The sequence below is a fragment of the Protopterus annectens genome, chromosome 16.part0 (genome assembly GCF_019279795.1).
Source record: "Protopterus annectens isolate FY-2018-M chromosome 16.part0, PAN1.0, whole genome shotgun sequence".
Classification (NCBI taxonomy): domain Eukaryota; kingdom Metazoa; phylum Chordata; order Ceratodontiformes; family Protopteridae; genus Protopterus; species Protopterus annectens.
In genome coordinates, this window is record NC_056750.1 from 87,592,310 (window position 1) to 87,611,513 (window position 19,204).

At 39.1% G+C, this 19,204-nt stretch overlaps 1 protein-coding gene across 1 annotated transcript in view; it reads right to left on the reverse strand.

Annotated features, from left to right (window-relative positions):
- Nucleotides 1–10,830: 10,830 nt before the first annotated feature.
- The window catches only part of LOC122790518 (vomeronasal type-2 receptor 26-like), a 37,312-nt gene continuing 28,938 nt past the window's right edge, over nucleotides 10,831–19,204 (reverse strand). Inside the window, exon 3 of the mRNA XM_044058069.1 lies at nucleotides 10,831–11,574. Within this exon, the coding sequence (XP_043914004.1) occupies nucleotides 10,831–11,574 (744 nt within the window). The remainder of the gene's footprint in view (nucleotides 11,575–19,204) is intronic.

Here is a 19,204-nt window from a genome sequence, read left to right on the forward strand (position 1 = left end):
AAGTTACAGTCACTGTAAGAACAGTCATATACATAAGTATCACCTGGGGTACCTCATTACTGTTCACAGTTACAGTCACTGTAAGAACAGTCATATGCATAACTATCACCTGGGGTTCCTCATTACATTGTTCACAGTTACAGTCACTGTAAGAACAGTCGTATGCATAAGTATCACCTGGGGTACCTCATTACTGTTCAGTTACATTCACTGTAAGAACAGTCATATGCATAGGTATCACCTGGGGTTCCTCATTACTGTTCACAGTTACAGTCACTGTAAGAACAGTCATATGCATAAGTATCACCTGGGGTTCCTCATTACTGTTCACAGTTACAGTCACTGTAAGAACAGTCATATGCATAAGTATCACCTGGGGTACCTCATTACTGTTCTAAATTACAGTCACTGTAAGAACAGTCATATGCATAAGTATCACCTGGGGTTCCTCATTACCGTTCACAGTTACAGTCACTGTAAGAACAGTCATATGCATAAGTATCATCTGGGGTACCATATTACATTGTTCACAGTTACAGTCACTGTAAGAACAGTCATATGCATAAGTATCACCTGGGGTTCCTCATTACGTTGTTCACAGTTACAGTCACTGTAAGAACAGTCATATGCATAAGTATCACCTGGGGTACCTCATTACTGTTCACAGTTACAGTCACTGTAAGAACAGTCATATGTATAAGTATCACCTGGGGTTCCTCATTACTGTTCACAGTTACAGTCACTGTAAGAACAGTCATATGCATAAGTATCACCTGGGGTACCTCATTACTGTTCACAGTTACATTCACTGTAAGAACAGTCATATGCATAAGTATCACCTGGGGTACCTCATTACTGTTCACAATGACAGTCACTGTAAGAACAGTCATATGCATAAGTATCACCTGGGGTACCTCATTACTGTTCACAGTTACAGTCACTGTAAGAACAGTCATATGCATAAGTATAACCTGGGGTTCCACATTACATTGTTCACAGTTACAGTGACTGTAAGAACAGTCATATGCATAAGGATCACCTGGGGTTCCTCATTACTGTTCGCAGTTACAGTCACTGTAAGAACAGTCATATGCATAAGTATCACCTGGGGTTCCTCATTACATTGTTCACAGTTACAGTCACTGTAAGAACAGTCATATGCATAAGTATCACCTGGGGTTCCTCATTACTGTTCGCAGTTACAGTCACTGTAAGAACAGTCATATGCATAAGTATCACCTGGGGTTCAACATTACATTGTTCACAGTTACAGTCACTGTAAGAATAAACATATGCATAAGTATCACCTGGGGTACCTCATTACTGTTCACAGTTACAGTCACTGTAAGAACAGTCATATGCATAAGTATAACCTGGGGTTCCACATTACATTGTTCACAGTTACAGTCACTGTAAGAACAGTCATATGCATAAGTATCACCTGGGGTTCCTCATTACTGTTCGCAGTTACAGTCACTGTAAGAACAGTCATATGCATAAGTATCACCTGGGGTTCCTCATTACATTGTTCACAGTTACAGTCACTGTAGGAACAGTCATATGCATAAGTATCACCCGGGGTTCCTCATTACTGTTCGCAGTTACAGTCACTGTAAGAACAGTCATATGCATAAGTATCACCTGGGGTTCCACATTACATTGTTCACAGTTACAGTCACTGTAAGAACAGTCATATGCATAAGTATCACCTGGGGTTCCTCATTACTGTTCACAGTTACAGTCACTGTAAGAACAGTCATCTGCATAAGTATCACCTGGGGTTCCACATTACATTGTTCACAGTTACAGTCAATGTAAGAACAGTCATATGCATAAGTATCACCTGGGGTTCCTCATTACATTGATCACAGTTACAGTCACTGTAAGAACAGTCATATGCATAAGTATCACCTGGGGTTCCTCATTACTGTTCGCAGTTACAGTCACTGTAAGAACAGTCATATGCATAAGTATCACCTGGGGTTCCACATTACATTGTTCACAGTTACAGTCACTGTAAGAACAGTCATGTGCATAAGTATCACCTGGGGTTCCTCATTACTGTTCACAGTTACAGTCACTGTAAGAACAGTCATATGCATAAGTATCACCTGGGGTTCCACATTACATTGTTCACAGTTACAGTCACTGTAAGAACAGTCATATGCATAAGTATCACCTGGGGTTCCTCATTACTGTTCGCAGTTACAGTCACTGTAAGAACAGTCATATGCATAAGTATCACCTGGGGTTCCACATTACATTGTTCACAGTTACAGTCACTGTAAGAACAGTCATATGCATAAGTATCACCTGGGGTTCCTCATTACTGTTCGCAGTTACAGTCACTGTAAGAACAGTCATATGCATAAGTATCACCTGGGGTTCCACATTACATTGTTCACAGTTACAGTCACTGTAAGAACAGTCATATGCATAAGTATCACCTGGGGTTCCTCATTACTGTTCACAGTTACAGTCACTGTAAGAACAGTCATATGCATAAGTATCACCTGGGGTACCTAATTACTGTTCACAGTTACAGTCACTGTAAGAACAGTCATATGCATAAGTATCACCTGGGGTTCCTCATTACTGTTCGCAGTTACAGTCACTGTAAGAACAGTCATATGCATAAGTATCACCTGGGGTTCCTCATTACATTGTTCACAGTTACAGACACTGTAAGAACAGTCATATGCATAAGTATCACCTGGGGTTCCTCATTACTGTTCGCAGTTACAGTCAATGTAAGAACAGTCATATGCATAATTATCACCTGGGGTTCCACATTACATTGTTCACAGTTACAGTCACTGTAAGAACAGTCATATGCATAAGTATCACCTGGGGTTCCTCATTACTGTTCACAGTTACAGTCACTGTAAGAACAGTCATATGCATAAGTATCACCTGGGGTTCCACATTACATTGTTCACAGTTACAGTCACTGTAAGAACAGTCATATGCATAAGTATCACCTGGGGTTCCTCATTACTGTTCACAGTTACAGTCACTGTAAGAACAGTCATATGCATAAGTATCACCTGGGGTACCTAATTACTGTTCACAGTTACAGTCACTGTAAGAACAGTCATATGCATAAGTATCACCTGGGGATTCTCATTACTGTTCGCAGTTACAGTCACTGTAAGAACAGTCATATGCATAAGTATCACCTGGGGTTCCTCATTACATTGTTCACAGTTACAGTCACTGTAAGAACAGTCATATGCATAAGTATCACCTGGGGTTCCTCATTACTGTTCGCAGTTACAGTCACTGTAAGAACAGTCATATGCATAAGTATCACCTGGGGTTCCACATTACATTGTTCACAGTTACAGTCACTGTAAGAGCAGTCATACGCATAAGTATCACCTGGGGTTCCTCATTACTGTTCGCAGTTACAGTCACTGTAAGAACAGTCATATGCATAAGTATCACCTGGGGTACCTCATTACTGTTCACAGTTACATTCACTGTAAGAACAGTCATATGCATAAGTATCACCTGGGGTTCCTCATTACTTTGTTCACAGTTACAGTCACTGTAAGAACAGTCATATGCATAAGTATCACCTGGGGTTCCTCATTACTGTTCACAGTTACAGTCACTGTAAGAACAGTCATATGCATAAGTATCACCTGGGGTTCCACTTTACATTGTTCACAGTTACAGTCACTGTAAGAACAGTCACATGCATAAGTATCACCCGGGGTTCCTCATTACTGTTCGCAGTTACAGTCACTGTAAGAACAGTCATATGCATAAGTATCACCTGGGGTTCCACATTACATTGTTCACAGTTACAGTCACTGTAAGAACAGTCATATGCATAAGTATCACCTGGGGTTCCTCATTACTGTTCACAGTTACAGTCACTGTAAGAACAGTCATATGCATAAGTATCACCTGGGGTTCCACATTACATTGTTCACAGTTACAGTCAATGTAAGAAGAGTCATATGCATAAGTATCACCTGGGGTTCCTCATTACATTGTTCACAGTTACAGTCACTGTAAGAACAGTCATATGCATAAGTATCACCTGGGGTTTCTCATTACTGTTCGCAGTTACAGTCACTGTAAGAACAGTCATATGCATAAGTATCACCTGGGGTTCCACATTACATTGTTCACAGTTACAGTCACTGTAAGAACAGTCATATGCATAAGTATCACCTGGGGTTCCTCATTACTGTTCACAGTTACAGTCACTGTAAGAACAGTCATATGCATAAGTATCACCTGGGGTTCCACATTACATTGTTCAAAGTTACAGTCACTGTAAGAACAGTCATATGCATAAGTATCACCTGGGGTTCCTCATTACTGTTCGCAGTTACAGTCACTGTAAGAACAGTCATATGCATAAGTATCACCTGGGGTTCCACATTACATTGTTCACAGTTACAGTCACTGTAAGAAAAGTCATATGCATAAGTATCACCTGGGGTTCCTCATTACTGTTCGCAGTTACAGTCACTGTAAGAACAGTCATATGCATAAGTATCACCTGGGGTTCCACATTACATTGTTCACAGTTACAGTCACTGTAAGAACAGTCATATGCATAAGTATCACCTGGGGTTCCTCATTACTGTTCACAGTTACAGTCACTGTAAGAACAGTCATATGCATAAGTATCACCTGGGGTACCTAATTACTGTTCACAGTTACAGTCACTGTAAGAACAGTCATATGCATAAGTATCACCTGGGGTTCCTCATTACTGTTCGCAGTTACAGTCACTGTAAGAACAGTAATATGCATAAGTATCACCTGGGGTTCCTCATTACATTGTTCACAGTTACAGTCACTGTAAGAACAGTCATATGCATAAGTATCACCTGGGGTTCTTCATTACTGTTTGCAGTTACAGTCAATGTAAGAACAGTCATATGCATAAGTATCACCTGGGGTTCCACATTACATTGTTCACAGTTACAGTCACTGTAAGAACAGTCATACGCATAAGTATCACCTGGGGTTCCTCATTACTGTTCGCAGTTACAGTCACTGTAAGAACAGTCATATGCATAAGTATCACCTAGGGTACCTCATTACTGTTCACAGTTACATTCACTGTAAGAACAGTCATATGCATAAGTATCACCTGGGGTTCCTCATTACGTTGTTCACAGTTACAGTCACTGAAAGAACAGTCATATGCATAAGTATCACCTGTGGTTCCTCAATACTGTTCACAGTTACAGTCACTGTAAGAACAGTCATATGCATAAGTATCACCTGGGGTTCCTCATTACTGTTCACAGTTACAGTCACTGTAAGAACAGCCATATGCATAAGTATCACCTGGGGTTCCACATTACATTGTTCACAGTTACAGTCACTGTAAGAACAGTCATATGCATAAGTATCACCTGGGGTACCTAATTACTGTTCACAGTTACAGTCACTGTAAGAACAGTCATATGCATAAGTATCACCTGGGGTTCCTCATTACTGTTCGCAGTTACAGTCACTGTAAGAACAGTCATATGCATAAGTATCACCTGGGGTTCCTCATTACATTGTTCACAGTTACAGGCACTGTAAGAACAGTCATATGCATAAGTATCACCTGGGGTTCCTCATTACTGTTCGCAGTTACAGTCACTGTAAGAACAGTCATATGCATAAGTATCACCTGGGCTTCCACATTACATTGTTCACAGTTACAGTCACTGTAAGAACAGTCATACGCATAAGTATCACCTGGGGTTCCTCATTACTGTTCGCAGTTACAGTCACTGTAAGAACAGTCATATGCATAAGTATCACCTGGGGTACCTCATTACTGTTCACAGTTACATTCACTGTAAGAACAGTCAGATGCATAAGTATCACCTGGGGTTCCTCATTACTTTGTTCACAGTTACAGTCACTGTAAGAACAGTCATATGCATAAGTATCACCTGGGGTTCCTCATTACTGTTCACAGTTACAGTCACTGTAAGAACAGTCATATGCATAAGTATCACCTGGGGTACCTCGTTACTGTTCACAGTTACAGTCACTTTAAGAACAGTCATATGCATAAGTATCACCTGGGGTACCTCATTACTGTTCACAGTTGTAGTCACTGTAAGAACAGTCATATGCATAAGCATCACCTGGGGTACCTCATTACTGTTCACAGTTACAGTCACTGTAAGAACAGTCATATGCATAAGTATCACCTGGGGTACCTCATTACTGTTCACAGTTACAGTCACTGTAAGAACAGTCATATGCATAAGTATCACCTGGGGTTCCTCATTATGTTATTCACAGTTACAGTCACTGTAAGAACAGTCATATGCATACGTATCACCTGGGGTTCCTCATTACTGTTCGCAGTTACAGTCACTGTAAGAACAGTCATATGCATAAGTATCACCTGGGGTTCCTCATTACATTGTTCACAGTTACAGTCACTGTAAGAACAGTCATATGCATAAGTATCACCTGGGGTTCCTCATTACTGTTCGCAGTTACAGTCACTGTAAGAACAGTCATATGCATAAGTATCACCTGGGGTTCCACATTACATTGTTCACAGTTACAGTCACTGTAAGAACAGTCATATGCATAAGTATCACCTGGGGTTCCTCATTACTGTTCACAGTTACAGTCACTGTAAGAACAGTCATATGCATAAGTATCACCTGGGGTTCCACATTACATTGTTCACAGTTACAGTCAATGTAAGAACAGTCATATGCATAAGTATCACCTGGGGTTCCTCATTACATTGTTCACAGTTACAGTCACTGTAAGAACGGTCATATGCATAAGTATCACCTGGGGTTCCTCATTACTGTTCGCAGTTACAGTCACTGTAAGAACAGTCATATGCATAAGTATCACCCGGGGTTCCACATTACATTGTTCACAGTTACAGTCACTGTAAGAACAGTCATATGCATAAGTATCACCCGGGGTTCCACATTACATTGTTCACAGTTACAGTCACTGTAAGAACAGTCATATGCATAAGTATCACCTGGGGTTCCTCGTTACTGTTCACAGTTACAGTCACTGTAAGAACAGTCATATGCATAAGTATCACCTGGGGTTCCACATTACATTGTTCACAGTTACAGTCACTGTAAGAACAGTCATATGCATAAGTATCACCTGGGGTTCCTCATTACTGTTCGCAGTTACAGTCACTGTAAGAACAGTCATATGCATAAGTATCACCTGGGGTTCCACATTACATTGTTCACAGTTACAGTCACTGTAAGAACAGTCATATGCATAAGTATTACCTGGGGTTCCTCATTACTGTTTTACAGTCACTGTAAGAACAGTCATATGCATAAGTATCACCTGGGGTACCTAATTACTGTTCACAGTTACAGTCACTGTAAGAACAGTCATATGCATAAGTATCACCTGGGGTTCCTCATTACTGTTCGCAGTTACAGTCACTGTAAGAACAGTCATATGCATAAGTATCACCTGGGGTTCCTCATTACATTGTTCACAGTTACAGTCACTGTAAGAACAGTCATATGCATAAGTATCACCTGGGGTTCCTCATTACTGTTCACAGTTACAGTCACTGTAAGAACAGTCATATGCATAAGTATCACCTGGGGTTCCACATTACATTGTTCACAGTTACAGTCACTGTAAGAACAGTCATACGCATAAGTATCACCTGGGGTTCCTCATTACTGTTCACAGTTACAGTCACTGTAAGAACAGTCATATGCATAAGTATCACCTGGGGTACCTCGTTACTGTTCACAGTTACAGTCACTTTAAGAACAATCATATGCATAAGTATCACCTGGGGTACCTCATTACTGTTCACAGTTGTAGTCACTGTAAGAACAGTCATATGCATAAGCATCACCTAGGGTACCTCATTACTGTTCACAGTTACATTCACTGTAAGAACAGTCATATGCATAAGTATCACCTGGGGTTCCTCATTACTGTTCTCAGTTACAGTCACTGTAAGAACAGTCATATGCATAAGTATCACCTGGGGTACCTCATTACTGTTCACAGTTACAGTCACTGTAAGAACAGTCATATGCATAAGTATCACCTGGGGTTCCTCATTATGTTATTCACAGTTACAGTCACTGTAAGAACAGTCATATGCATACGTATCACCTGGGGTTCCTCATTACTGTTCGCAGTTACAGTCACTGTAAGAACAGTCATATGCATAAGTATCACCTGGGGTTCCTCATTACATTGTTCACAGTTACAGTCACTGTAAGAACAGTCATATGCATAAGTATAGGTTCATAGGTTCATAGGTTTATACTAGGCTATCTGCCCTAAGGCATTTATAAGCCTAGCCCAAATTATTGTGGCTTACGCCACCCCTTATATGAAAAAATACTGTGCCCATTAGTTTGTTGTGCCTCTGTCCAGCAGTGACCCAGAGATGATTGTATCACCTGGGGTTCCTCATTACTGTTCGCAGTTACAGTCACTGTAAGAACAGTCATATGCATAAGTATCACCTGGGGTTCCACATTACATTGTTCACAGTTACAGTCACTGTAAGAACAGTCATATGCATAAGTATCACCTGGGGTTCCTCATTACTGTTCACAGTTACAGTCACTGTAAGAACAGTCATATGCATAAGTATCACCTGGGGTTCCACATTACATTGTTCACAGTTACAGTCAATGTAAGAACAGTCATATGCATAAGTATCACCTGGGGTTCCTCATTACATTGTTCACAGTTACAGTCACTGTAAGAACGGTCATATGCATAAGTATCACCTGGGGTTCCTCATTACTGTTCGCAGTTACAGTCACTGTAAGAACAGTCATATGCATAAGTATCACCCGGGGTTCCACATTACATTGTTCACAGTTACAGTCACTGTAAGAACAGTCATATGCATAAGTATCACCCGGGGTTCCACATTACATTGTTCACAGTTACAGTCACTGTAAGAACAGTCATATGCACAAGTATCACCTGGGGTTCCTCATTACTGTTCACAGTTACAGTCACTGTAAGAACAGTCATATGCATAAGTATCACCTGGGGTTCCACATTACATTGTTCACAGTTACAGTCACTGTAAGAACAGTCATATGCATAAGTATCACCTGGGGTTCCTCATTACTGTTCGCAGTTACAGTCACTGTAAGAACAGTCATATGCATAAGTATCACCTGGGGTTCCACATTACATTGTTCACAGTTACAGTCACTGTAAGAACAGTCATATGCATAAGTATTACCTGGGGTTCCTCATTACTGTTCGCAGTTACAGTCACTGTAAGAACAGTCATATGCATAAGTATCACCTGGGGTTCCACATTACATTGTTCACAGTTACAGTCACTGTAAGAACAGTCATATGCATAAGTATCACCTGGGGTTCCTCATTACTGTTCACAGTTACAGTCACTGTAAGAACAGTCATATGCATAAGTATCACCTGGGGTACCTAATTACTGTTCACAGTTACAGTCACTGTAAGAACAGTCATATGCATAAGTATCACCTGGGGTTCCTCATTACTGTTCGCAGTTACAGTCACTGTAAGAACAGTCATATGCATAAGTATCACCTCAGGTTCCACATTACATTGTTCACAGTTACAGTCACTGTAAGAACAGTCATATGCATAAGTATCACCTGGGGTTCCTCATTACTGTTCGCAGTTACAGTCACTGTAAGAACAGTCATATGCATAAGTATCACCTGGGGTTCCTCATTACTGTTCGCAGTTACAGTCACTGTAAGAACAGTCATATGCATAAGTATCACCTCAGGTTCCACATTACATTGTTCACAGTTACAGTCACTGTAAGAACAGTCATATGCATAAGTATCACCTGGGGTTCCTCATTACTGTTCGCAGTTACAGTCACTGTAAGAACAGTCATATGCATAAGTATCACCTGGGGTACCTCATTACTGTTCACAGTTACATTCACTGTAAGAACAGTCATATGCATAAGTATCACCTGGGGTTCTTCATTACGTTGTTCACAGTTACAGTCACTGTAAGAACAGTCATATGCATAAGTATCACCTGGGGTTCCTCATTGCTGTTCACAGTTACAGTCACTGTAAGAACAGTCATATGCATAAGTATCACCTGGGGTACCTCGTTACTGTTCACAGTTACAGTCACTGTAAGAACAGTCATATGCATAAGTATCACCTGGGGTACCTCGTTACTGTTCACAGTTGCAGTCACTGTAAGAACAGTCATATGCATAAGCATCACCTGGGGTACCTCATTACTGTTCACAGTTACATTCACTGTAAGAACAGTCATATGCATAAGTATCACCTGGGGTTCCTCATTACTGTTCACAGTTACAGTCACTGTAAGAACAGTCATATGCATAAGTATCACCTGGGGTACCTCATTACTGTTCACAGTTACAGTCACTGTAAGAACAGTCATATGCATAAGTATCACCTGGGGTTCCTCATTACGTTATTCACAGTTACAGTCACTGTAAGAACAGTCATATGCATAAGTATCACCTGGGGTACCTCATTACATTGTTCACAGTTACAGTCACTGTAAGAACAGTCATATGCATAAGTATCACCTGGGGTTGATGGGATGCACTATTTTAAACCAAGGAGCATTAAACATTGCACAATTATGTATTGTTTTATTTATATTCATTAGTAAGTCAGCAAATTAGATTAATTACATACTACACATTATGATAAGACATGCACATAAATCAGAATAAAATACTTTGAGAACTAATTACAAATTACAATCAGAAAAAGAAAATGGAAACCTACAGCTTGTAAATAACGCATCGTGCTGTGTGAAATGTATGAGAAAGATACACATACACATACTGTTACATGTTTCGCCCTAAGTATTCATATCATGCCATGCTCCTTTCCCCCGTAAATATTCCTTTGTGTTTTGTTCAGGTTTCATTAGAATGATGTAGCACTTTGGGAAAAATATACCGATAAGCAGCCCAGCACTAGAAGCAATAAGGGCAAATATCTCTACAGCTACCATGTATTTTCCCTTAGTGCTGAGGTAAGCAGGGATGAACTGAAGCCAGACACTAATAAACACAACCATGCTGAAAGTGATGAACTTGGCCTCATTAAAGCTGTCTGGCAGGTGTCTAGACATAAATGCTATAACAAAGCAGAAACAAGCCAGCAGACCCATGTAACCCAGCATGCACCAGAAAGCAACCACCGAACCTTCATTGCATTCGATAATTATCACCCCCGGTTTAGATGAAAAGTTCTGCTCTGGAAATGGAGAGGAGAAGGCAGTCCAGATGACACATATGAGGATCTGAACAGATGTGCACACTGTTACTATGATGTAAGCCAGCTGCATTCCCATCCATCTTCTTAAACGGCTTTTGGGGTTTGTTAGTCTAAAGGCCACAACAACCGTAACAGTCTTAGCCAAAACACAGGAGACTGATAAAACAAATGTTACACCAAACATTGTCTGACGGAGTCTACAGATAATTCCATTAGGGTAGCCAATAAAATTCAGTGAGCAGAGGAAACAGAGCTGAATGGATACAAGGAGCAGATAACTCAGGTTTCGATTGTTTGCTCTGACAACAGTAGTTTCACAAAACTGGACAAAAATAACAAGAACTGCAAATGTGACAAGAGAAAAGGTAATTGAAGTGGCAGTCAAAAAAAGCTCCCAGGGGATCACTGTAGGATAGGAACTCTTTAGATCGCAGAATACATTTGTCCTTTCTTTCATTGGGCCATTCTTCCAATGGACAAGATAAACAATCTTTAGAACCTATAATCAAACATATGAATGAATAAATCTACTCATATCATTTGTAACTGTAACTATAGTATCTACATACATATATTTTTAAAAACGATAACAGTAATTTACATTTTATAGAGGTGAAAGAAATACGTTAAATGAATATTTCACAGAATAAAAAAGAAATTATTAAAGAAATTAAGTCATAACATAAATATATAGAAGTATATGTTTTGATGTTATAACAGGAAAGTACATACACATTTGAGCTGTGATTAGACTATCATGCTATATAAGTAATATGGAATTCCATGCAGTTGTTATGTTGCTATCATGACAGTATTGTGGAACAAAATATACAATGTGCATCACAAACAAGATTTGGCAAATCATATCTTACAGAACCAAACACACAACAGATTACTACATCTGAGGCAGGAGGGCAAATTATGTATAAAGGGGTATTGCAACCCCAATTTCTTATTGTAAACTCCATGTTATGCTGATCAAGTGAAATATTGTTTTCAGTCCTGTGCATTCTTCATTCATTGTATAATTCCTTAATAACTGGAATTCCCAACAATTATACAGAATATTCATACATTAGCAGTGCAAAGCTAGTATGACATTTAAAATACCTATATTAACTGTATAGCTATATCTGAATGTGAGGTTTCACAATAGCAGTAGCTCTTTGAGGAATTAACTGTTGCATAATCAATTATAAGATAAGTGTGCTATGATTAATGTAATAAATAGTTTCACTATGGAAAAAGGGTGGGGTGGATAGAAAGTTACAAAGAATAGGAGGCTCACAGTGCAGTGGGTAGTGATGTCTCACAGCAAGAGGGTCTCCTGTTCAATTCCTGACTGTAGTTCCTCCTGTTTGGAGTCTGCATGTCCTCTCTATTTGACTGGCTTTTCTCTGAGTGCTCCAGTTTACTCCCACATTCTACAGACAAGCAGTAGGTGAACTGGACACTCTAAATTTGCCATAAGAGTGAGTTCACATGCATGTGTGAGTGAAGGGTATAGAAGAACAACCACAGCAGGCTAGCCACCTGGTGCTGTGAACACTGGTTCTAGATGATGGTCACTGTGATGTAACTCCCCAAACCCAAGTTCCAGAATGGGAAAAGGGGGTTATGGATGTATGGATGCATACAAAGTTAAGAGCCAGAATATAAGCATGTCTTATAAAAATATAAATAACTGTGCTTCCAATTACCAATGTCAATGAAATCAGTTGTGATCCAGTTAGAATGCCTATGAGTGAGAAATCACCCAGTGCCAGACATTGCAGTCTTATGTTGTTACTGATATACCAGCAACAAGTAAAACAAATGTGTCATTGGCATTCATTAACCATGGATTGTAGGTTCATGGGTTCATAGGTGTGTACTAGGCTAATGACCCTGGAGCCTTTACAAGCTTAGTCCATAGGACTACGCTGGCATTGTGCCACCTGACCTTAGTTTCCAGTGCCTCTGTCAAGTAGAGCCACTGGAGTGATCCCCAAGGTTAATTTTCTATTTCCCACCCACTCATCAAGATTTCTCTTGAAGCGGGCCAGTGAGGTGCTCTGCTTAACATGTATGGGAAGTCTTTTCCATAGCATGGCCAGTTTCTGGGTTATGAACCTGTCCCTCAAACATGTTCTGTTGATTGTGGTAATGTGGTTGAGGTCTCTGGAGTGTTTGGTGCAGAAGGATTGGGATTTCGTTAGATGTAACATTTCTAACACAACTGGGTTAAACATGGATTTATAAGGCAAGCAGAGATCGCCTCTAAGTAGGTGATATGAGACAGAGAATAGATGGAGTTTTTGGAGTCCATCCATATAGGACAAGTGTTTAAGGCCTAGGATCCTCTTTGTGAGGTACTTTTGCAGTCTCAAAATAGTCATCCCTGCCAAGTCTGAAACCCAGGATGCTGCCCTCTACAATCACAGCACCATACCACTACACCATCCTTGCCTACAGTTAAATCCCCCCTCCCCAGTACCAGCCATTGTCAGTCTTATAGAGTTTTTTATTGTTCATTCGTTAGCTGCTTTAGATTAATTAGGGTAGTGACCAATGAAATTCTGTAATTTCTTAACAATGTGAACAATAGGATATGGTCAGGGTGTATTTAAATGCTTATTTTGATTATGGCTGTATTCTGATGAAGTTCCCCATTGTGGAATGAAAGCTCTTAATCTTGCATTTGGCATTAGAGAGTTTTTATTATTTGTAAACTTTACTATCTGATTTATTTGACATTGGTCATTTTATTTGAATTGGCCTTTATTGAGTCTAGAGTGACTGACTGAGTTTTACTTGGTTTTGAGTTTGTTTTTGGCTCAATCTTTCCATTGGATTGCTTCGTTGTTTGAAAAGTAGTTGTTTAACCAGTGTCCTTAAAGCATTTACATACCACTTTATTCTTAACATGTTCCAAAACCACCTCTTTTAAATTATGATGACATTCTTTGGACTTCATTTCAGAAAGAAATTCACTCCACAAGGCTGGACTTATCCAGAAGAAAGTGTTTTCTCCTAGGGCAGTCTTGAACTGAGGTCATCTAAGTGTGATGTAGTCATCCTGTGTGTTTTTTATTGAGCAAACATGCTCTCTGAGAGGCTGAAAGGGAGTTTTCTTCTCAGGGGGGCAATTTAACTTTTTCAAGATCTTGAATAGCAGGGTGCCATGAAGATGAGCTGCTGTTTTGGTTATGGAGAGCTACCCTAACTTCTGCTTAATACTGCAGTGGAGAGAGTGAACATCTGAAGGAGAACTAATCTGCATCTAGAAGATGAGCTGCTGTTTTGGTTATGGAGAGCTACCCTAACTTCTGCTTAATACTGCAGTGGAGAGAGTGAACATCTGAAGGAGAACTAATCTGCATCTAGAAGATGAGCTGCTGTTTTGGTTATGGAGAGCTACCCTAACTTCTGCTTAATATTGCAGTGGAGAGAGTGAACATCTGAAGGAGAACTAATCTGCATCTAGAAGATGAGCTGTTGTTTTGGTTATGGAGAGCTACCCTAACTTCTGCTTAATACTGCAGTGGAGAGAGTGAACATCTGAAGGAGAACTAATCTGCATCTAGAAGATGAGCTGCTGTTTTGGTTATGGAGAGCTACCCTAACTTCTGCTTAATACTGCAGTGGAGAGAGTGAACATCTGAAGGAGAACTAATCTGCATCTAGAAGATGAGCCTCTGTTTTGGTTATGGAGAGCTACCCTAACTTCTGCTTAATACTGCAGTGGAGAGAGTGAACATCTGAAGGAGAACTAATCTGCATCTAGAAGATGAGCTGCTGTTTTGGTTATGGAGAGCTACCCTAACTTCTGCTTAATACTGCAGTGGAGAGTGAACATCTGAAGGAGAACTAATCTGCATCTAGAAGATGAGCTGCTGTTTTGGTTATGGAGAGCTACCCTAACTTCTGCTTAATACTGCAGTGGAGAGAGTGAACATCTGAAGGAGAACTAATCTGCATCTAGAAGATGAGCCTCTGTTTTGGTTATGGAGAGCTACCCTAACTTCTGCTTAATACTGCAGTGGAGAGAGTGAACATCTGAAGGAGAACTAATCTGCATCTAGAAGATGAGCTGCTGTTTTGGTTATGGAGAGCTACCCTAACTTCTGCTTAATACTGCAGTGGAGAGAGTGAACATCTGAAGGAGAACTAATCTGCATCTTTTTTGTCAGTAATCTGCAGTCTTTGTAGGTTGTAAGTTGAATGAAAAGTCAGGCAAGGTAGCCTGCATTCATAAGGAATGTATGGCTAATCCTGTCTAGACAGTAGGAAGCAGAAGATGTGACATTTTATAGCAGAGTTTTATTGAACAAGGAGTTTATTAACTAGAATTCTAGTCTGCGTAATGAAGTTTGGTGAAGGGACAAGGTAAATTGTAAGCATCTGTACTCATAAACCACAAGGTTACTGTTCTTTTCAATGTGAATAATAGTAATATCAGCCAGCGTGTGGAATATGTGAGGGGTGCAAATAGCATAGCATTTATTTTGTTATGATTTATTAATGGTTTATTATCTGTAGTGCACTGGCACACAAAACTGAAGGATTAGTTGATTTTGTAGGCTGGATAAGGATTTGTTTGCTTTTAGAAGGAGAATCCCATCTTCACATAATGCAACATCCAATGAAGGGGGTCTTTATTTAGGTCATTAAAGAGTAAAGAATAAAAACAGGCATTCCCAGATAGAGCCCTTGTGGAACACCTGTATTAAGAATGTTATTGTAAGAAAGCTGATTGTTAGCCACGACATGAAATGTCCTGTTTTCAAGCTAAATTTTGAACCAATCGATAATATTTTTTCCAACGTCATTTACATGACAATAAGCTAAAAAATAAGGAATTTGGTGATGTTGTTGTGATTGCAGAGATCTCCTTTCAGCCTGACAGCTTTACCTGTCATGAAATTTGTTTTAGAAGTTTGGTCTCCATGCACAAATCCTTGGTGGATATTGTTAAAAAAGCATGCAAGACCATAGGACACAGTCAACAATTTAATAACAATGGAGCACTTGTGTTCCTCACTATTGGAAATGAGAACTTCATCAGAATGAAAAATATCACCTCCTTCGAATGTTAAATAGCATGGAATTTGTATGCATACTGATGAATGATGGGTCTATATTAAATCAGCAAACATTTAAAAAAGCAAACACTGATTTATCGACCCTCTTTAAGCAAAAGCTGAAAATCTCAAACACTCAGAACAGCAATTTTTTTCCCAGGGGAAAAAAATGCTGGGCTGTTTTTGGGACTTTGCCATTTCCTCCACTGTGGTGTGATCTCGGAGTTGGTATATTTAAGTAGGGTGGGTGTGGGGCACAGCCCCCACTTTATTTACTGTTTTGAATTTTTTTTTTTTTCTGGAATAGCAATTTCTTTCCCTGGGGAAAAAAAATCACTGTTCCGAGTGTTCAGGATTTTTATCTTAAAGAGGGTCATTAAATCAGTGTTCACTTTTTACGTGTCCACTGATTTAACATAGACCCTGAATGACAACAAGAGGGAATGATTAAATTGGAAAGGGAGATAATGGATCTCCAGTCTGAGATTGTCAGTAATTTATTGTTTCCATCTTGGGAAGATCTTTATCAAAAGGTCTTCAGGAATTGGAGCTTTATTCTGAGCAGCAGTTGTACTCAACTAGTGATTCTCTGTACCTACTTTGTGAAAATTATCACACGAGCCATTTAAGCTAATTGTCACCAATCTATGCATTATACTGTTACCAGTTTAGAAAAACACTGGATAGCTACATTAAGTTTTTCCTCAGGAAATGGAAGCATTGTATTTAAAAAGGGCATGTATACACTCTTGCCAAGTGGACATTATATCTGTTTTAGTGACCATTGGGAGCATTTTGAATCTCATGCTGTAGCTCCACCAGAGTTGAAAAAGAAGGACAACAGAAATGCCTTAAGTCAGAAGGTCAAGTCAAGCAGTGGACATGTACCAAAGAGGGACTTACTCTAAGGACCATGCTCAAGAAAATACTTTGTGAGGATACAAAATGAGGATGAATTACACAGAATGCTAATCTCTGCAATCAAGACATTTTGAAGCATAATAAATACAACTCACACTTTACTGGAAATGACTGAACATTTCTGAAGCACTAGCAGCAATCAAATCTCTACTGGAGTAGAAACTGAAAGCAGAATTTTTCAATGTGCTACAAACTATATAATGAGAAAAGTAATCTAGTTGCAAACACTTGGATTTTTTTTTTTTGCAACAAACTGACCTTCCCTACCCACAGCAAATGAGACAAGCAACTGATCCATTTTCATATACTCGTTTCTTTTCCTGGATTATATTCCTTAGGTAAGTTATACATATGTAGTAATAATAACAGCAACACCCTTTACAGTCTGGACAGTAACTTCTGCAATGATTTGTTAAATCTGCTCTGTATTAGCATCTATGTTTCTGTAAATACTTTTGCTGCAATAAGTACACTTATAGAACTTTTCAATACCATATGGTGAGACACGCAGCTCTTTCTTAATAATATCTTACTTAGGCATTATGTAAAGATGCTTTGCATTATGTAAAGATGCTTTACCATTAAGCAAATGGCTTATCTTCTCCCAGAAGTACTGCACCATTTCTGTTCAGGCTGGTATCTACTTCGATTTGGCTCTGTTGTTCACATTAAAATATTTATTTGCAGGTGTTCCTGACACTAATACATGACAGTCAGTTGCTTATCTCAAACAAGCTGGAGTCACAGTTGCTTGAGCATAATAGGTCAGTTTGGCATTTGTTGTGTTTTACTGCTCATTTCTCATAAAAGCAAGGTTGTAAATACATGTCATTTGTGGGCCACCCATGGTTAGTGCACCTTAAAAAAGTAAGACAAGCCTCACATTGAATGACAATATTTGATCTTTTTTATGAAAAGCTGTGACTTTGCTAAGAGAAAAATAAAGTAAAGGGTGATAGATAAAGTACCCACGTAGAGGGTGTAATGCTTTAAAAAATAACATTTTGGTTTGTATGACAAGAATGTGTGCTCTTGAGGTGTCTTGTATGAGCTTTTGTGTCCAAGCTACTGCTATATCAATATAGGGGAATTGATCAGCTGTAATGGACCCATCACTATTGTTAAAATAATTCAAAGCTCCATTCTTTCTCTGAACTGCAGAATCATTTCACATGTTGATTCAACAGTTTCCTTAAATGCACACTTGTTTCTGATATATTCAAAATAAACTCCATAAGATACTGAATCATATCAAAAAAGGCTCATGAGAGTATGTGTATCCTCTGAAAGAGATATTTGTAATACTGTCTTAACTTTCTCAGTGTCTTGTGCAAATATATAAAAAAGAAGGCATGAATCACATATCTCAGTTCTGCAACTAATTTTTATACTTGCTTTACTGATCTTGAGGTTCTTTCTACTTAGTCCCATAAGTAACTCAGTATCACACACTTCATCAGTCCGACAATGCATATATGTTATCAATCATATTTTAACAAGCTTTTCAAATATATGTCAACCAGCTCTCTGAAATACTTCAGATGCTGATAAAATAGCTAATAGAACTTTAAAAATCTGTAACTTTGCAATCATAAATTAAAAGTGCATACCCTACAATGTTACTTTTCAGTTTATTATTTCTTAATCTCTGATAAGACTCATGTAAAGCTAAATACTTCAATCTACTCATAGCAAAACATTATACTTGTACAAGGCAGATCATGCTCTTTTTTAACTTTATTGGGCCTGTACAGGATAATATAAATATGAATGTTTCCAACAGTAACCATATTATTTACCTATTCAGTAACTTATAATAATTTTTAATTACATGCATGGACTCCATGAGGTAATTCACTGCAGTATCTTCATGAATATAATGGATTCTTTAAAAGCACACAAACCAGTAAATACATGGTTTTACACTTTAAGCAAATTGCCTCTCTGCAGATTAAGACCAGATTCATA